We start from the raw sequence: 20,507 nt of genomic DNA, 5'->3' as shown, positions 1-20,507 counted from the left end.
TAGTCCAATCGGATTGATCCGGTTCTAAACGGTTCAACCACTCTTGATGTGATTAGCTCGAAGACAATCCAATTAGATAGTTTAAGTTGGTTTGACCGGTTTGAACCTAAGTGGTTCGTCGAATCCGAAACCCGAACATAGTTAAATGACTTTGCTACTTGTGTAAAAATAGCATGCATGTAATGTGATTTGAACCTTCACCACTTGTGCAAAGTACAATTACTATTGTAATCAAGCTATGACCAACTTATTTGTTAAGAGAGAGTTAATTTTTTATTTTAAGTACATAAATATAAAATTAATGGATTTGGGCGAGTTGAATTGGATTAAAACAGATTTGGGTTTAACCCAATTCATTTAATTTTAAATGGATTGGATTGAAGCTCAACCCAAATTAAACCCAATCCAACCCAACCCGCCCAATTGCCACCACTAATTGATTGGCTTCAATATTGACGCAAAATCAATTCTTTTAAGATCAATATGAGAAAAGGGATGAGGGTTACTCCTTTTATCGGTGTGGTGCGTGGCACCAAATACCAAAAAACAAAAGCTTAACGTGTGTGAAGACATGAAAACAGCATGTGCGTAGCAGATCCGAGCCCCCTTGATGCGTGAAAATTTCAAACGGCCGGAAGCTGGATGTCTGTATTTGTGCTTGTCTCTCTCTTTCTTGTCAAAGCCCTTTTACACTCCACGCCCTCTGAAATGATCTTATTTGTAATCCAATCCGACGAGAGTCCGGATCACCTGTCCACGAGAATTCTATACTACCCACAATAGAGAGGACGAGATGTTTTCCATATATGGCTTCGATAAACGTGAGCAGAATTCTCGTGGAGCCGGACTCATCCGACGATCCTACTTCGAGTTTAATACTTTTGCACCATCTGATCCCACCGGCTAATATGGGCCCACTTTGACATTTCGCGCCACATTTCTGTCTACGTCTCTCAGTCTCTCTCATGCTTTATCTCTTTTGTTGCAGTTCAAACTTCTATATTTCAAAGCATTAACTTGCCCATGCATGATCTGTCTCACCCAGCTTCTCTCCTCCATCTCTGCAACAAAAAGTCAATGGAAAATATTAAAAAAGAGAAAACTAAATGAATTTTCTTTTCTCAGCGTTTAGCACCATTAATTATCACCACAGCAGTAATGATAGTTGCATAAGAAGAAAAAAAGGACTACCATGGGCTCTGCTTCTGACGATCATTCTCCAGAATCATCAACTTGCATTGATGAAGAAGGAGGCGGAGGAGGCTCCGTTCATGGAGGGAGAGGAACCTGGAAGCATGGTGCATTCCATGTTGCTACTACAATTGCTACGCCAGCGGCTTACGCTCCACTTCCATTTGCTCTCGCCTCTCTGGGTTGGCCACTCGGTAATTCGTTCTTCCCTAAAACCTCTCTGCAACGTCATATTCTTGAAACGGAAGGAACTGGCACTTCAATTTGGAAACCCAGTGTCGAAATTCTGATATTTTTACCAATTGGGTCTCCCTTTGATTACGATTTTGTGTAAAAGGGTCTTGATTTTGGTGTTCTAATTCTGAAAAAAACAAATCTCTTTTTCTTGCTTTTCCTTTGAGTTTTCTGAACTTGCTGCTTGAGTTCAGGTGTAAGCAGTTTGGTGGGTGCAACTTTGGCCACATGGTACTCAAGTCTTTTGATTGCATCCCTATGGAGATGGAACGGGGAGAAGCAAACTACATATCGGGAACTCGCAAGGAGTATCTTTGGTATGTATTCCCATTTCCCAACATTGCTGTTTCTCTCGAATTTGCAGTTTTAATTCATCCTATTCTTCAATTTAAAGTTTTTTTTTTTTGAGGAATTCTAACAAGCTGCTCAAGTCGGGTTCAGTAAATAATTTCTTAATTCATCCTATTGCTTTATTACACAATGACTTGGTTGTCATTTGCATTACAGTACAGAACTTTTATTATTAGATATAATAGGAACTTCACGTCAACCCTTAAAATTCTCAGATTGCAATAGTAAAGTTGTTCATTTACCCTCTGTTTCTTCCTTGTTTTGTTATGATCAAAATGCACAAATATGTGATCTCACTCAAATACAAAGAGAGATGGAAATGCCTAGTTTTTCATAATGATCAAAACGCTCAAATATGTAAAGTTGTTCATTTACCCTCTGTTTCTTCCTTGTTTTGTTATGATCAAAATGCTCAAATATGTGATCTCACTCAAATACAAAGAGAGATGGAAGTGCCTAGTTTTTCATAATGATGGCTCAACTGTTTAAGTTATTTCTTGATTGGATAATGGTAGTTATCTATCACACACATAGCAAAATCCATGTGGAGTAATAATCTGTTTTAGTTTAATTCAGAAACTTGTTGGTCAGATTTGCTTTTTTTTTCATTTTCCTTTCTTTTTTACAGTCAGTGTTCTTTTATCAAATTTAGCATGTTTCCTAGGGTTGACATACATGACCCATGTTGAGAAATAATTTGTGTTTGCTTATTTATTTAATTCTTTTGTGTGTGTGTGTGTTGTTTTGGTGGGCGGGGGGGCTAAGTCTTATGTGATGTTTAAAATTCCGCATACAAACTTTTCTGTTTTGATTCCTATTGGCTTGTTGACGATTAATATCTTCCAATTTTTGAAGGGCCCAAGGGTTATTGGTCTATTACATTTTTCCAACAGGTGGCTTCTCTAGGTAATAACATTGCCATCCATATTGCTGCTGGAAGTAGCCTAAAGGTTAGTTAATTTTCTGACATCTTCCTGCAGCATTTCATATCAATACATGTAGTCTTTTTCCTTTTCTTCCTTGCAGGGCTTATTTCTCTGTTTTTCAGGCAACTTACAAGTATTATCATAAGGATGGGACCTTAACCTTGCAGCAGTTCATTATTTTCTTTGGGGTCTTTGAATTACTCCTGTCACAGTTCCCAGATATTCACTCACTTCGGTGGGTGAATGCATTGTGTACTTTCTGCACAGTAGGCTTTGCTGGAACAACAATTGGTATGACTATCTATAATGGTAAGGTTATAAAACTTTGATTTTTCTATTTTTGTTATTGTTTAAGGAATAGAGTTCATCTTGAGTCAATGATTGCATCTGGTTCAAATGATCGTTTGTTTTTAGGGAAGAAGATTGATAGAAAGTCAGTTCGCTATGGATTACAGGGAAGCTCTTCGTCTAAGGCATTCAAAGCCTTCAATGCTCTTGGGGCAATTGCCTTTTCATTTGGAGATGCAATGCTTCCAGAAATACAGGTAACAAAACAAGGTTAAAATTATTTCATAGTAAAAGCTATTCCCTGATTCAAAATGGCTTAACTACACTTTCCTCAACAGAATACTGTCATGGAACCTGCAAAGAAGAATATGTATAAAAGTGTGTCTGCAGCATATTCAATCATTGTTTTGAGTTATTGGCAGATAGCCTTCAGTGGTTATTGGGCATTTGGGTCAGAGGTTCAGTCCTACATCCTCTCTTCTCTCACAATTCCAGGGTGGGCAATTTTCATGGCTAACATCTTTGCAGTGATTCAAATATCAGGATGTTTTCAGGTACTTTACCCCATAGTTCGCAAATCATTATTTACTTGTTTCTGTCTTGTCCTTTTTCCTTTATGCTTGTAATTGGTGGATATAAAAGAGAAAAGAATGTGATTTCTCAATGAAAGAACTCAGGGACTTGGACAGAATAATAAGATCTACAATTTCAGAACATTATACCAATTAGAAATGAAGCTTTTGTTAATGCTAAAGAAATAATGGGATACTGAATTTCCCTCTGTGATGTCAAGATTCTAATAGGTAGGATTGGGGGAAGACAGAATAATAAGATCTACAATTTCAGAACATTATACCAATTAGAAATGAAGCTTTTGTTAATGCTAAAGAAATAATGGGATACTGAATTTCCCTCTGTGATGTCAAGATTCTAATAGGTAGGATTGGGGGAAGAAATGGGGGAATGAATGCAAAACCCCTGACAACAAAATTAGAAATGAACTTTTCTAGATATTAAGGAAAAATATTGAATTAGGTACTCTTTTTCCATAAATAATTTCCTTTGTTATGTCAAGATTTTACTTGGTAGATAAAGCAAAGGAGAAAACATATCAGATATATATGTACAGTTGTGTAAATTCTTTATCGATTCTGAATTACATAGAATACATATCAAGAAGAGTTCATATAAGGCCATTACCCAATGTTGGTCTCAGCTATCTGGGGTCTTGAGAGGGGTAGACTGGACACAGTCCAAACCTTCGGCATTTTCTTGGGCACCAAGTGGCTGCTCCTAGATTCAAACCTGCATTCTCATGCTTCCAGCCCAAGGTTTTATCATTGCACCAAGCAGTGTTTATACATACAACAAAATGTTCCTCATAATTATTGACTTAGTTCTTAGTTACCTCTACTTATGGCTTTATAATAGAAGCTGATTACTCTATTGCTTATTTTTCTCTTTCTAGTTTCTCTTTTGAAAAACAGATAAACATCTCTTCTACCATATCAGTGTTCTTGTCCAGGCAGATGTGACACAGATATAATTTCATTATGAGGCTTTTGGCACATTATTTTATTTGAATATGTTATAACACACTAATATGCATGTGTTGTGACACTAAATATGCATCTATTAGGTCTCAACTCTACATATTAAAACTAGTAAAAATTGGAAACAGATGTATGATATCAGTTCTGCAAATTTTCACGGTAGATGCTCATTTTACAGTTGAGAGAAATTATGTTCACCAGTTAGTGGACTTTAGTTGCTAATCTGAAGCAGATATAGGTTCATCTAACTTCATCTCAAGGTGTTATCATTTTTCAAACGAGACTTTGATAAAATAAAATTTGAGATTGGCCACATTTCTGAATGCAATACTCCCATGCAGTGAAAGGGGCTCAGTTCACTATTTGAAGGGTTCTATGATTATCACCCACAATTTATCTATAAAAATAAAAGTAATGAATCCCAATGAACTGAATCTTTTATCTAATTCTATATTCTATGTTCAGATATACTGTAGGCCGACTTATGCCTATTTCGAGGAAAGAATGCCATCCAACAAAACTGACAAATGCCTAAGGATGAGAAGTTATCTGCGACGCCTCATTTTCACTTCAGTTTACATGGTCATCATAACAACTGCTGCTGCTGCCATGCCATTCTTTGGGGATTTTGTTTCTATTTGTGGAGCCATTGGTTTCACTCCTCTAGACTTTGTCTTCCCTGCTATAGCATTTCTGAAAGCTGGGAAAATGCCCAAAAACATAAAACTTCGCCGTTTAGTGCAGGTCCTTAACCTCACCATTTCTGCTTGGTTCTCTGTTGTTGCAGTATTGGGTTGCCTTGGTGCAGTAAGGTTCATCATAAAGGATATTAAGACTTACAAGTTCTTTTATGATATATAAATATCTCAAAAATATGCAGTGAAATGATGTGATTCCGCACATCATTATATTCCATTGGCTTAGATATCTCTACCTTTTTTCTATCAATGTGCCATTTGAGCTACATTGGCTTAGTGATCAAATATTGTCACAAATGTTAGGTTCGGCTTATATGGTTTATGGGGATGAGAAGGATGATCACATCGCCATTTTTTGAGTTGATTTGTACTCCTACTCAGGTTAGAAATGAGTTGGATTACAAAGAACATAGCATGGAGATCAAGGATGCTAACATATACAAGGTTCTTCACAGGTATGTAATTTACATAGTATGGTGATTCTTAAATGCAATTTAATGCATGTATGGAGCCCTGTCATTTGCTTTCTCCCTAAATGGGGTCATGGTTCATTGATCCTATCTAATGCATCAGAATGTCAGGGATGAAAATGGTATCCATTTATCCAAAATGGGGTCATAGTTCTTTCTTCACAGGTATGTGATATCGATCTGTTTACCCATTAGACGATTACCCAATGTAGGTCCTAGCTAAGTGGGGTCTGTGGGAGGGGTAGACCGGGTATGATCATAACATTTAGTATTTTTCACACAAAGTGGTCGCCCTGAGACTCGAACTTATACTTGTCAGCCAGAGATTTTACCATTACACCAAGCAGTGGCCCCAGCAATGGCTCCAATCTGATCCATTACAGTCCAATCCATTTTACTGTATTTAAGTAAATGTGGTTATATGTACATAAAATGTATCTGTGAGTGAAGTTGGTTTGAATGTTGTATATTTACTCAAGAGTTATACATTCAAGTCTGCAGAAATTATTTCCAAGTCATTTATTTATTATAAAAATATTGGTCATTTTTAGTTCATTCTACTGATAAGTATATAATATTGTGATATAGTTTGTTTGATTCATAAATGGAATTCAACGTCCAAAATTCAATCTATCTAAATCTGAACCCCATGGATAACATTCAATTTGTTTAGCCCTGCCTCTGCCCCTTAATAAACTCAAGTGCCAAACCTCCTATATTAGCAACGTTAAAACTTTGATGGTGTTTGGTATCGACACTCCTCAAGGTGAAGTGTTTAAAACTACACTGGAATCTGGATTTGGGAATGGCGAAAGAGACATTTTGGCATGGATATTTTTATACTGTTTCAAGTATATATAGCATAATAGCACCAACACGAAAAATGGAGACCGGATCTGCTTCTCATTACAGATACATACATATGTATTATATATTTTTTCCTCATTACATGTATATATATATATATATATATATATATATATATTGATAAATCGATTTAATATAGTTTACCATTTGGTCTGATTTCTAAAATTTAGAAAACCAAATCAGAAAATTATGATTTGAGGAATTTTCAAACCAAACCAAACCATTTTAAGCCTTAACCATACCAAACCTCCCATTTCGATTTGGCTCGTTGTGGTTTGGAGGTCTAGACCATATAATGAACACCCTTAGCCAAGAATACTCCACACCAACCTCACAGCCGTGCATCGAGAATATCACTTATAGGTGGCATTCGGAAGTGTGTAAATATAGTGGACGGGACCGTTTTAGTCCTGTCCACGGTAAGATATGGTGTTTTGCTATGTGTGGATGGTCCTCGTACACAAAAGCGTGGACAGGGACGGATCACACCCCAATTTATCGTCCACATTATTTTCTCATGGATGGTCCACACTATGGTATGGATGGTTTGTAAAAAGGTTTTAATGTAACGCACCTGGGTTACATTGGTCCAATTACTTGCATTTAATTTAATTTTTTAATAATTTTTAAATTTTAATATTTTATCAATAAAATAATAAATTTTAATGTTAATTCTAGCACAAGTCCGACAGTTCTCCTTCTTAACTCTTTTTCATTATTTAAATATTAATTTTTTAATATTTTTATCAATAAAATAATATTTAAAATATTAAATTTTTATTTTTTTAATATTTAAAATAATATTTTTTAATTATTTAAAAATGCAATTATTGTCTACATATTGACACATTTTTTTTTTCAATTTATTTACCATATAAAATGCAAATATTAGACATTTATGATTGATTGTGTAGATTTCCCATAAAATGTATATGAGATACATGAAATCCAAAAGTGTGGTGTGAACTTGTCCACACCACACCTATAGAACGCCACCGAGTGTATGGACTGGTCTGGTTCACACAATCTATCTATAGTTCAGAACAATTGTGGACTGTAGTGTGGTGTGGATTGATCCCTACCACATAGGGGTGTCAACGATATTTAAAATTCTAATTATGAATTCGAGATTCGACATAATTGAATTGAATTCGGATAATTCGAATATCTAATCGGTCGAATTTGGATATCATATTCATACCGAAAAGTTAATCGGATTCGAATTTGGATGTGACCTGATTCGATTCGATAAATGTCTGAATTCGACTAGTTATTTTATTCTTATATATAATATATAAATTTTTTAAACGTTCTATATAATTTGTATATATAATAATTAAGTTATATAAATAATTTATATATTTATATGCTTTATATAGATAAAATATTTATTTTATATATTTATTAGTTACCTAAAATAATTAATTAGTTGAATTCGAATCGAATTGAATATTTAATTGGATTCGAATTCAAATATTAATTTTCAATATTTGTCGGATATCGAATCAAATTCGGATATTGGACTTTTAAATCATATTCGAATTCAGATATTGCTTGATCTGATTTGAATTCGACTTGTTTACACCCCTACTACTGCAAGGTATGGTATGGACCAGTCCACACCCACTAATTTCTCATCCACACTATAAAAAAACCCTCATAATTTACAACATTTGAGTAAAATTCACATCTGCGACGCAAGAAAGGGCGCCTTATAAATGCCCTATAGCATATCCCAACCGTGTATTGGGAACATGTCCCAATTACAATTACGGGAGATGTTCCAAATGCACGAGATGTACTATGTGGGGCATTTTGGGTGGGGCGCCCCCTCTCTAGTACAGGATGCAAGGTGCTATGTAGTTGCCTAGTATATGTTTGGCATCGATGCTGCAAATGTAGCACAATTTTCTAAGAAAATGGTGCTGCTGATGTGTGGGTTGGAACCGTAGTTGCCAAGTAGGATATTTCCTGGAGCAACAACTTTTTCTGTTTGGTACCAATGCTCCAGGAAAGTTTTCAGCATTGGTACCCATTATTCAGTGCCATATCACTACCCTGTTGGTAACAACGAGCTGTAGTTCTAAGAAATGCCCTCTAAGCCTTGCCTTCCCGATTTTCGAGGCATGGCTTAAAGCACTATTTTGTGTGGAAAAACGGTTCCAAGCAAATATCCGTTTCCTGGAGCACATTTTTTTTCAATGTGACGCTGATATAGTGCCGCTTTCTAGAGCAACGGCAACGATGCCAAACAGACGCCTAGTTGGTTTGAGACGCACTAATTCGGATTCGGATTCGTGTTGAGCAAATCCGAATTCGAACCATTCGTATTTCGTAATAGGTGGGACCCACTTTACTTGTTCCAACTTCCAATTAAAAACATGTATTTTTATTCCGATGCTTCCACCGTTACATGTTCCAACTTCCAATCAAGGAAACCAGCATTAGTACCGCCAGGTACATGAGTTCCATGCCGCAGTTCATTTTGGTTCCGATTTTCTTTACCTTGTGGACTCTGTGTTTCTGTGCTGCGAGATTTGATGTTTCTAATACTATCTTTGTTTCATATAATTTGATTATTTCACTTCATTTTGTTCTTCTCTGTTTTCCTTTCTTCTTTCTGTTGTAAAGGGTTTATTATTTTTCTTTTTTCTCATTTCATTTTAAGGGGCTTGGGTTTTCTTTGTGTGCTTTATTCCTTCTTCGTTTCATTCGCTGAGGGGTTTATTCGGTAGTGGGGCTATGGTATAGGGTTCTAGGCATTGTCCTTAGCTGCTATATGCACGAGATTTTGGCCCTTAGTTCAGTGACAGGAAATGGCCTGTTGAATGCTACTAGGCTGCAGGTGAGCAAGACTATGAACAGTGGAAATGATTGTATGCAGAGGGATTTTATGGGATGGTTTAACTAAAGAAAAAGGTAAAATAGAGCAAAGTGTAAGAGCAGTTTACTTCTAGGGAGATGAACCTCCTAAGCTTGCCTCCGAAGGGGGAAAATCCTCCACCAGAGCAGCTGCTGCTAAAACATAAATCTTCTCTTCTTCTCTGCAGCCATACAGTATCTAGATTTTGTAGGGCTGTTAGCATCTGAAAAAGGGCATTACCCCATATTGGTCCTGCTATCTGGGGTCTTGGGAGGGGTGGGCTAGATGGGATCTAACATTTGACATTTTCTTGCACTAAGTGGCTGTTCTCACCTCTCAGACTTGAAGCCGTGTGCTCACGGTTGTGAGCCTGAGATTTTACTATTGCACCAAGTAATAGGCAATAGCCCCTTGCTAGCATTTATGCATGTAAACTAACAAATAATTCACCAAATTTGCTGCTCCTAAATCTACCATAATATTGAATAACTAATATTATAATTGACTAAAACATGGCTACTGAAGTAGATGGATACATTGGAATGAATCAAGATGGGTGGGTAATTGGCTAATTGCCTCGTACTAATTGCAAGTGCTGCAATGGAAGTATTTGTTCATGTGATGTTGAAAACTTTCCGTGCTTCTAGATGAAAGTTTGAGATATTGTATAGTTCTTTTTCAGAGTTCCACACTTCCACTTGGTCTTGCCACGGAGTGAATGAATCCTGGATGTTGCTGTTGTGATGGAATTCTATCATTTAAAGTGTTGCCAGTCCTTATCATGGTAATTTCAGTGGTCAAGCAAAAGAATGGCCAATTTCATTAACATTGTTTTTAACTACATTGAATGATTAACGTTCTTTGTTCAGATATGAACAGAGAAGAATCTGTACTAGTTTGGTATAAGTGAGGGACTTATGATTCTTTCATGCTTGTGTGGAAGGTTTAGGATTATATTGATTATTTTTCTGGCTTCCTGATTTCCCTTAGGTCTCTGGATGCAGCTATATCTTTTAGGATTTTTATCTGATCGAAGCTTTCTTGTGCAGTTTGAAGATTTATTCATTTTTATTACTAGTTATTCATCTCTTATTTTGTTTTTCTTATACCTTTCTAGGATTTTAGGGATTATTGGGTATTTGGGTTTCAGTGGCAGTTTTACATTTGGTTAGAGATTTGTTGTTACAATTTGTGTGAATGAAGAGAGATTATATTTCTGACAAAGATGATTGCCTTGTTCTAGATAACATTTTGGATGGTACAAAAATAGGCCTTGGTGAGTTAATATTGATTACAATCTAGCTTTTATATTGAAACCGTTGGTGGTTCAGAAGACAAAAGAAAAGATAACCTCAGAAAAGGAAGAAAAGAAAACAAAGAAGAGAAACTTTTTTTTTCCCTGACAACCATTTGGTTGTCCAGAAAGAGGAAAGAAAATATTTGGATTTATTGCAAGAAATTCTGGGACCAATGAGCTTTTTACAACCAGAAGGATTTATTAACTAAACAATCTGGTTAACAGAGCTAATCCCTATGTATACTTCCATTTCTTCTTGCCAATCATCCCTTGGGGTATGTTGAATTGCCAATGGAAATGTTGGAAAATAGGAATTGTACTAGAATAAGGAATTTTCTAGTATTTGGTCAATGTGATATTGCATAGTCACATTGAAGATCTGAAATTTCTCCAAAATTGTGTTACGTGGGTGAGGAAGTAAAATCCTGAAGGATGATGTGATTAGCAAGCTCTACCTTATCTATTTTCACCATGCTCTTTAGGCTGTATTTGGTTTGTACAGGTTTCTCCTCCTTTCCTACCTTTTCATTCAAACCAAGCACAGCATTATTGTCTGAGGTGCCCTCAGGAACTCTATGGTAGCATTGCTGCCACTTTTGTGAAACAACAATTCCAGGTAAAATTTGTTTTTGATAAATAATAATTCCAGGTAAGATTAACATTGATCTATCTACTTTCTTCTGTCACACCCTCTATTTTAAGTTATTTTCCTTGAAATAATGAGATGCAATATATGTATCCAAAGTGGGTTTCAATGGATGAATGATGCTTTACAGACATCTTCAGGTTACTGGTATCACTAGGTTGGTCCTTGGAGGCTAAGCTTGCTATATGTGTTAGAGTTACACCCTAAGAACATGGCTCTGGGCTTAGACCTGTCACAAGGAAAGTCTATCAAGTGATTAAAATGGCAAATATTCAGTTATCTGAGCATGTGGCTGCCTAAACGCCATGTAAATGCCATCTTCCTGTCCTTTTCACTCTTTGTTGGCTCACATAGATGTAGGACCAAGTGAATCATTGGCTTTTAATCCATATCTTTACTTTGTTATAGTCCTTAATTGTGAGTATTCAGTTTGTATGAGAAAAGGGTATTTTTTTATCAGCAACACAGAAAAGATTTCATTAATTAGAAAAAATCATGGATACAACAAGAAGTTGTGAAAGAAACCAGCTTTAGTATCTGAACCAAAACAAATTTACAATTGAGCCCAAAACATGTGTTCTTTGTACCCCTTGCTTAGCTAAGCTATCTTCCAAGCTGTTGGCAGATCTGAGATCTCCTCACCCATCTTACACGGTTTGACATGTCCCTTGACAGCCATTTAAATCTCCTGAATTCATTCCTCAACTGCCATGTCACCCTTTCACCCTTCTGCAACCATTTTATCACAGTTTTCGAGTCTCCTTCAATGATCAGTCTATTAATACCCAACTCTTTAGCCTTCTCAACCCCACATGGTGCAGCTAGAAACTCTGACCTTTCCACATCACCCTGTTCCACAGGACCAGATTACAGAGCAATGATGTTTCCATTATCATCTCTAATGGCCTCCCCACCAATGCCTAAGGGGCCCGGATTACCCACACAACACCCATCAAAGTTCAGCTTCTTCCAGCCCTCTATTGGGGGAGACCATACCTCAACAAATTGCTGTCTTGTAGATGAAGAGGCTGCAATAACACCCCAAACCCTGAAAAAGTCTTCCACCTTAAAATCTGAGAACAGCTTCAAGCTTTTTGCCCAATGTGCCACCCGCAAACAGTCCAATGTAGTGCTGCTCTAATACATCTCCACAGGATCCTACCCCTCCTTTTAGTGCAACTAATACCATTAGGGCTGAACAAACCATCCAATCTGTCAGGATAAGACCACCTGCAACCAAAGAGGGAAGAAAATATTTGGACAGGGATTTGAATGTAATATCAGTCCTTGTAATTTTGAATATTTTTAACATTATATAAAGAGTCTCTTTCTAATAATTTTAACATTAAATAAAAGAGTCTCTTTTATTCTTTCTTCTTCTTTTTCATTATGCAGAACAAGATGGTATTAGAGCAACAAGAAGAAGACTGATGATGAAGAAAATGTTGATAGTGATCAGATCCATTAACCACTTCAGATCTGTTAGTCAAATTCTTTTTGTCTTAAAAAACTATTCTTTCTTCTGCTATAGCTCATTATTCATTGTTCTTGTTGTCTTTCATTCATTGTTTGGAATTTTAGGGTTTCTGTCAACAGTCCCATATCCCTAATCTTAATCTTAGCTTCCCCTTACGATACTTGTTTTCAGATATCTTACTCTAAATAGTAATTATGGAATTAAAATAAATAGCAAGTCTGAACTTTATTTTTAATAGTAATTTAGTTGTACTGAAAATAGTATTTACGTGCTTTTCGCCATCTCATTCTTGAATTGCCTGGTTTTGTTAAATATTTTTGGAGAATTTTCAAGTAATTTTTTATGCCTAGAAAAATTTTATAGAGAGTAGAGATTCTTCCTGGAAATTAAGAAAAATTGGAGATTTCAATGTTAGTTGTGGTCACTGGTAGAGTGTTCATCATTATCTATGTTAAATTGGTAGTATACTTTTATGACTGGGAATGTGCCAAGAGTTGGAATTGATGATTGGACATGTCTTGAGTAAACGTTGTGGGCTTCCATGAGTACAGTGTTGGTTGTTTCTTGGGTAAGATCTGTGAGCCACCATGAGTTCCATCTAACCAATTGAAAGACTTATCCTACCATGAGTTAGAGTCAAAAGTGCCTTTGTGAGTGCAATCAAGCTAATTGGATCCCTGTGGATGTGGTGTAAGAGCTAATTGCTGCCATGCTGGAATTATGAAGTTGTTTGTTCAAGAGAAACTCTGGAATATTGCTACTAAGGTTACATTATTTCTTTCTAGGCAAGTTAGCTGGTTCTGGCTTGAGGGAGAGTGTTGGAGATTAACTTTATATGGAGAAGGTTATTTTAGGAAGAAAATATATGGTACAGGACATTAATGTAATATCATTGTTGGGGATTTTCTTGTAATTTTGGATAATTTGAATATTATATAAAGAGATTGGCATGCTTTATTGTTAGACTCAATTGTTTGTCTTCTCTTCTACCTATTTAGGAATTATATGTTGTGGTTGCTGTATTATGAATTTTTGTGTAAACTGAGTTACTGAGAACCATTTGAATGATTCAATGGTTCATGGTTCTTGGTGGAAATGCAATTCATTTTAGGGATTCACCTAACGAGCTGTTCAACCTAGCAGGCTTGCTTTGGCTTCTCTAATTTGATGTCTAAGCATTCAAGGAATTTTTCTGTTGACTGTGTTTCCATCGAGTCACCATAGAATAGTTGCCTTTTAAAATCCTAAACCCCTCCAATTTCATCCCATAAAGAAAGAGAAAGTAACTCAGCTCAAAGTGAATTTCTTATCCCCATTTTCCACGAATAGGTGACACATTGTCCAAAACATCTCTAAGCACACCTCCCTCCAAATGGGTTTAGGTTCCTAATGGAGCACCCATTAAATTCATCTCTAATCTTCCTTGGTCTGGTGGTACCTATGTTTGATTTGCATGCCATTGTTTGTGTCTTAAATTACCACCACCATCTGACACTCTTTTAAACTCTTTTGCTTATGTGCAAATCTCATGGCCAAAAGATCAATCAAGATACTAACATTAATTCTCCCATTATAAAAGTTGAAGGGTTCCTTTTATTCCATAGTCCATACACTCCAAAGGACATCAACTGTGTCACCACTTTGCTCCTGCATCACAACTTCGGTTCCTTTTTGATATACTTGTTCATATGGGACTAAATTTGATTGCTAATGGTTTAGCTAGGTTTGTTATGGAAAGGGTACATTTTGTACAGTGAAAGCCTTATACCTGTATAATTTAGTTTTATTTATTTATTTTGAGAATGAAGCTGCCATCGTAGATTAATGCAATATGATGGTTACCTTATTTAGGAAAAAGAGTATCAAACTGATTTTATGTTATTTTGATGCAACTTGATGGCCATTTTATGGAAAATTTGGGACAGTTCTATATCCATTATATTTTATTTTGTGTTGCAGGTTGTGAGATGTATCTTAAGGCACAGCTCTCCTGGAATGTGTTAATACCTCCTGAAAATTTGGATCACGAAGGCCTGATGCTACAAAGGTCCATCATATTAGGCTTGTTGGAAGAATTTGCTAATAAGAAAGCCACCAAAGATCATGGTTACTTCATTGCAGTAACTACCCTGGTCAGTATAGGCAAAGGGAAGGTTAGACAAGAATCGGGGAATGTGCTTTTCCCTGTAGTGTTCAGTTGCATCACCTTCAAGCCTTTCAAGGGAGAGGTTTTGCAGGGTGTTGTTGATAGAGTTCTGAAGCAAGGTGTTTTTCTGAAATGTGGACCCATTGGAAAAGTATTCCTCTCTGAACATAAATTGCCGGATTACCACTACGTCCCTGGAGAAAATCCGGTTTTTTTGAATGACAAGCATTCTAAGATAGAGAAGAGCTCAGTGGTCCGCTTCATGGTTCTTGGGACAAGATGGGCTGAGACAGATAGGGAGTTTGAAATGGTTGGTACCTTGGAAGGTGATTTCCTTGGACCCATTTAGTAACTACACTATGTTCTGTGGTTGTATATGTTTCTTTCTTTTTTGATAAATGTTGGGTGGTTGTATATGTTGGCTCAGAGTTTTGTATCCATGGTAACTTAGTTGTGGGTGGTGGGAAGTTGATAATGTTGTTCTTTGGTATACGATCGAGCCTAGAATTTCCTATATATCCCTCACTATGCAATGTATGTAAAACTATGTAATGTTTCAGTTCAATCAAATTATGTTAGTTTTTAATTTCTTGTTGTGGTCAGATTGCAATTTTCACTCTTCTTCTAGTTTAGTTCTGCTATGATTAATTGTTTGCAAGACGAACTCAGATTATCTGTGGGTTCCATTTATATGGAATGATTGGCAGAACGGCATCTGGCACCATTCCAAATTGATCCCTTATAAGGCATGGCCCATTCATTTTGATTTTTAATTTCATTTTAGCCCATGATTTTACAGAACCACTACAGTTGTGTTAAAGTAAAATGTGGGCACTTCTGCAGTCCATTGAACTTGTATTTTTTTCTTTTTTGAGACATTTCAGCAATGACTCCTGTGAATGATGATTCCATTCCACATCATGAATTTTTGACTATCAATTCCATGAAAGTAAAGCGTAGTTTTGTTTCTTCTGACTTTAACATCTACATCCTAATCCTATGGCCTTGGCTAAAAAAATAAAAAGGCTATTAGAAATTTTGACACTTTCGTTTTACACAAAGTAGCCTCTCTTGGACTCAAAACCACATTCTCACTCATGTCAGACTAAACTTTTACCATCACAACAATCAATGGCCCTTGTCCTGTGGTCTTCAGTCATCATTGCCATCATCTAAGCCTTATCCCATTTATATCAGCTACATGAATATCGCTTTGTCATTCCATTATGTTTAGTGACATCTATTTTTAAAAGTGTGAATGAGGTCTAAATTTTGGAAATTTTCTTGATTAAAATGCCTTTTTGTTGAATTAGGTCCCTCTTTATTATAAGGGCAAAAAATCTAATTTGAATTATTACTTATATTAAACTCATTACATTCCTTGTTATTAAATCCTATATTAACTCCCACTCTCTCTAGACCCCTATTTTTGAATTTGGTCATTATTTATTATAATGGCAGAAAACTTAATTTCAACTAGTCTTATTAAATTCATTATAATCACTTTCATTAAGGCCTATGTTTAAGATATTAATTCCCATTCCCTCTTATTAAATCATGTATTTAATGTACACTAAATGAATGAACTTTGTGGACTTTCTTGACTAAAAAACCCCTACTTATGAATTTGGTCCTTTTATAGCTGTGGGTAGAAATTATAATTTAAATTATTATTATTTTTCACCTTATTCAATTCCCTATCATTAAGGTGTTAATTTTCATTCTCTCTCAAATACTCAATGTGAAATGTTTTTGTTTTTCACTAATAAATTCTAATAATTAAATCTATATCCAATACTTTTAAGCATAAATTTCTTAAATTACCCTTATGGTTTAGTTAATATACCCTTACTATTTGACTATTGTCTAACGCTATCCCTACTGTTTCTAACAATTACTATTGCCATTAAATAATGACCGAAGGGCTGAAATGTCTGTTTTACCCTTAAGTCAAATTTATGTGCAAAAATTAAAATTACTTATTTGACCTTCTTTTTAACACATATGTGCGGGTTAATTCAGACGAACAAAGTGCTTGAAAGCAGCAAGGGAGCACCATTGCCATCGCCTGTGAGTGACAGTTGTCGCTACAATTTCCAAACCAAAGGAAGATCGGAAAAAAAAAACATTTTCCCCTCTCCACCAAGAACTTACACGTCTCCTCTGCTTGGAAAATGGGATGGTTATTGCCCTTCATATCGAAGAGCATCGCCGTGAATATTCCTCCAAGCCTATTCCAGTGGCAACGTCAAAATAATCAGCGATTCTTGCGTCTAGATTTCCAGATTTGGTCTTGAGAGCTTGTTCTAGGTAAGACAAGGCTTTTCCTGAGAAGATCTCTCATCAATGCTAAGAATGCAGACCTTGCCTCTTTGATTCTTGATTGCCCCAACACCATTGTCTTTAATTTCATCGAAAATCTTCTTTTCCCATTCCTCACCTTGTCGGATTGTACTTCATCTTCTGATGAGCACAAAGTGGTCTAGGCGGCCTCGATGGTCCGATGGACTTCAATAGGTCAAAATCCAAATTCTATGAGGTCTCGAAGACTAGGGTGACTATTGTTGATGTCGCCGTTGGTGCATCGAGAGTTTGGGACTCTCTCTCTCTCTCCTCCGACACCCATGCAGGCTGGCTTTGCACTAGTCCACCTAGTCCTGACCGAACACTACAATATTGACATCACCACCCACGCCGTACAATTGCAACTGGGAGGCATAGTGTAGGCTTTGATATCATTTGTTATGTGTCTTAGGGGAACTCATCCCTAAAAGCTAGCTATTAGAGGGAGGGAACCCAAACACATATATACCCTACAATAGCATCCCATACTACCAATTTGGGATACCTCACATTAACATCCTATAGGACAAATGGATTGTAACATGTTGGGTAATTGTCGAATTCTATTCTACATGCAAGAGGGATGTGTCGATGCATTTTAAGTTCAAGGAGGAGCCGATGTTCATAAAGGGAAGATACTTCGGGGGAGCCGGTGAGGTTGTAAGCTTGCACGAACAAGGTAAGCTTCAACTGCTCCAAGGGGGTCCCAATTGATCATTCCGATGGCCCCTGCGAGGGTTGCGTTGGGATACGCTTTGTGCTGTGTTTCAATTGCAGAGTGAATCCTGGAACTAATGGGTTGCCCACCCGATGCACAGAATGCAATGGCCAATGGGAATGGATTGATTACCTGCCCTCTATGCTGATAAAGAACCCATTTGGGTTCTGTTGGAGATCTCTAATTTTTTTTTTTTTTCAGATCATATTGGTTTTCTTATTACAGATTATTTTGATTTTGTGGTGCCTTTGAGTGGAAATTAACATAAGATCAATGCCGTTCTAACTTCTTTGTATCAATTTGTGTATATGGGAAGATTATTTTGGATCAGCATTGGACCTAAAAGAACTTTCAATAGAATAAGGATTGCTTTTGTGGCAGGTAATTTTCAGAAAGTTGGATGTGAGTAAGATTGAACAAGTAAAACAAATGGTTTAATGTCAAAAGGGAATAACTTGGTAAAGACAAGTTTTAAAATGATATTAAGGGTAAAATGGTTCGAAAAATTGCCCAAAAGGTGGTTTGGGCATTTATAAATATTGTAACATCAAAATGCCAACTTTTTTCAACAAGAATTGACGGAACACTAGTTGAGGGGGTCTTTGTCGCAAAAAAAAAAATAGTATAGGGGGTCTTTGTCACTGACCCTATAATAGGGGGGGTCCTTTTAATTTACCCTAGGTTTTAACTCGAACCACCCTTAGGTGTCGCTTGTTTTACAATAAAAGTAGGGTTTAAAGTTTTTTTAGGCTCTGTTTGATTTGTAGGAAGATTTGGGTGGGATGGGAAAAGATGGGATGGGATGGGAAAGTATAAAAATTTAACTTTTCAGTGTTTGGTTTTATTGGGATGGGATGGGATGGGAAAGTGTAAAAGATGGCACTGTTCACCTTCTTCATTCGTTCAAGACGAACAGAGGGACAACTACCCCTTCAGATAAAAGACACCACCATATCGAAAAACCCCTTCAGGAACTTCCGTTCGTCCTTCCTTAGTAACTTCACGAATAGAGGCATAGCTTCAGGAACTTCACAAACAGAGGCACAACTGTCCGTGGGTGTTTCAGTAGAATATGTGACTGTTTCAGTAGAATGGGAAATAGAATATATTCGATTATGGCTATTTCAACCGACATCTCTTCGATTAAAATGCAATGATCCTATATCTTTTCTTTTGCTAATATTGTAACTCCTGCTTTATGAGAAATTTATGTTCTTTGCATCGTTTTAACCGATGTTAATTTTGGGAATCAATCAACTTTTAAGCAGAGTATCTAGGTTTCTTTCATATTAAAACCCTGAATAAAGGGAAGAAAAGGAAAATAGTCTACTAGTTTAGAAGAGATGACTTTGGGTGACATTGGGCTACGAAATTGAGGTCTGTACATTTCTGGGTAGGCTTTTCCTTTTCTTTTTCCCTTTAAATTTAGAACCTATTGATGAATTAGAGTCGGAGTCTTGGCACGACGATGAAGATGACTCCCCAGTTCGCCCTTCCTCAAAACATGCGCACTCTCGCCAGCTTCCGACCCCCTCCATCCGAGCCAAAACCTCCCGTTGAGCCTGTCATAGTCTGAAGAGGAAGAAGAGAGAAGATGAAGGGAGAGAAGATGAGGGAGAAGAGAGAAGAGGAAGACAGAGTCACACTAAAAAAGGAAGAAAGGGACAGAGACAAGGGGCAGAGAGAAGAGGAAGACGAACCCAAGGGACAGAGATAGGGGACTACTGTCTGTTCGTCGTCTTTGAGAAAGGGAGAAGACTAGAGCATTATTTCTCTCCTTCCTCTTCGTCATCGTTGGTTTGCTTTTCTTGGCCTTCCCTCCTCTGCTCATCGTGATGGTAAGTGGTAACAATGATTTCCTAGTTTTTCCATTAGGGTCGCATTGTTTTGGTGCGACCCCGATTCCATGATTTTGGGATCTGCCATCCCACATCTTTCCCTTCCCATTCCTCTTTTTCCCTCAAACCAAATAAGAGAAAAGAGAATATTTTTGGAATATTCCCTTTTTCTCATCCCCATCCCTTAAACCAAGTAGGTGAGTCTCACATAAATGCAATAATATGGTGTACCATTGCCGCTACAATGGGTGAGGGTAATTTTTTTGGGGGAAATTTCCGATTAGTACTATGTACTTTGTGCCTAGTGCCACTTTGGTCCCTGAATTTTAAAATGCGACAATTCAGTACCCAAACTTTCAAAACGTGACAATCTAGTACCTGCCATTAAACCTGTTCATGGGCCGGGTAACCTGACGGGTTGGCTCGACCCAACCCATTATTAAGTCGGGCTTGGTCATAATTTTAGGCCCGCAGGCTCGAACTCGGGCCTAAAGCACCAAGCTTGACTTTTTACGGGCCGGGCTTAAGCTTTCTTAAAAAAGCCCAGCCCGAGCCCGAGCCCAACTTGATACGATATATTAAATAATAAAAATATATTTTA

At 36.9% G+C, this 20,507-nt stretch overlaps 2 protein-coding genes across 12 annotated transcripts; both read left to right on the top strand.

The window, feature by feature from the left end:
* The first annotated feature begins 847 nt into the window (after window positions 1–847).
* Window positions 848–5,454, top strand: LOC104609541 (GABA transporter 1-like). The gene is made up of 7 exons (XM_010275876.3): window positions 848–1,385; window positions 1,620–1,742; window positions 2,632–2,726; window positions 2,825–3,011; window positions 3,117–3,247; window positions 3,329–3,544; window positions 5,009–5,454. The coding sequence occupies exons 1-7, from the start codon at window positions 1,193–1,195 to the stop codon at window positions 5,402–5,404; spliced, it is 1,341 nt and encodes a 446-aa protein (XP_010274178.1). The 5' UTR covers window positions 848–1,192; the 3' UTR covers window positions 5,405–5,454.
* LOC104609542 (DNA-directed RNA polymerase V subunit 7-like) lies at window positions 5,149–15,593 on the top strand. 11 transcript variants are annotated; one of them, XM_088899646.1, is made up of 4 exons: window positions 9,048–9,423; window positions 10,124–10,225; window positions 12,780–12,865; window positions 14,821–15,593. In XM_088899646.1, the coding sequence occupies exon 4, from the start codon at window positions 14,829–14,831 to the stop codon at window positions 15,354–15,356; it is 528 nt and encodes a 175-aa protein (XP_088755772.1). In that variant the 5' UTR covers window positions 9,048–9,423; window positions 10,124–10,225; window positions 12,780–12,865; window positions 14,821–14,828; the 3' UTR covers window positions 15,357–15,593. The 11 variants fall into 11 exon arrangements, with proteins under 11 accessions (XP_088755770.1, XP_010274179.1, XP_088755773.1 ...); XM_088899644.1 differs by lacking the exons at window positions 9,048–9,423; window positions 10,124–10,225; window positions 12,780–12,865 and adding exons at window positions 5,149–5,287; window positions 5,545–5,696; XM_088899647.1 differs by lacking the exons at window positions 9,048–9,423; window positions 10,124–10,225 and adding an exon at window positions 8,998–9,035.
* The last annotated feature ends 4,914 nt before the right edge of the window (window positions 15,594–20,507 follow it).

Source organism: Nelumbo nucifera, chromosome 3, assembly GCF_055504915.1.
Source record: "Nelumbo nucifera cultivar China Antique chromosome 3, China Antique-T2T, whole genome shotgun sequence".
In the NCBI taxonomy this organism is placed as follows: domain Eukaryota; kingdom Viridiplantae; phylum Streptophyta; class Magnoliopsida; order Proteales; family Nelumbonaceae; genus Nelumbo; species Nelumbo nucifera.
Note: the sequence above shows the minus strand (reverse complement) of the source record. Positions and strands in the feature narration are given on the sequence as shown.

What these genes read in the sequence shown, in the direction of transcription:
- LOC104609541 (XM_010275876.3), top strand. Translation starts at nt 1,193, where the DNA reads ATGGGCTCTGCTTCTGACGATCATTCTCCAGAATCATCAACTTGCATT. An exon ending in TGGTATGACTATCTATAATG is followed by an intron (nt 3,012 to 3,116) that starts GTAAGGTTATAA and finishes GTTTGTTTTTAG; the next exon opens with GGAAGAAGATTGATAGAAAG. An exon ending in CAATGCTTCCAGAAATACAG is followed by an intron (nt 3,248 to 3,328) that starts GTAACAAAACAA and finishes TTTCCTCAACAG; the next exon opens with AATACTGTCATGGAACCTGC.
- LOC104609542 (XM_088899644.1), top strand. Translation starts at nt 5,630, where the DNA reads ATGAGTTGGATTACAAAGAACATAGCATGGAGATCAAGGATGCTAACA. An exon ending in ATATACAAGGTTCTTCACAG is followed by an intron (nt 5,697 to 14,820) that starts GTATGTAATTTA and finishes TTTGTGTTGCAG; the next exon opens with GTTGTGAGATGTATCTTAAG.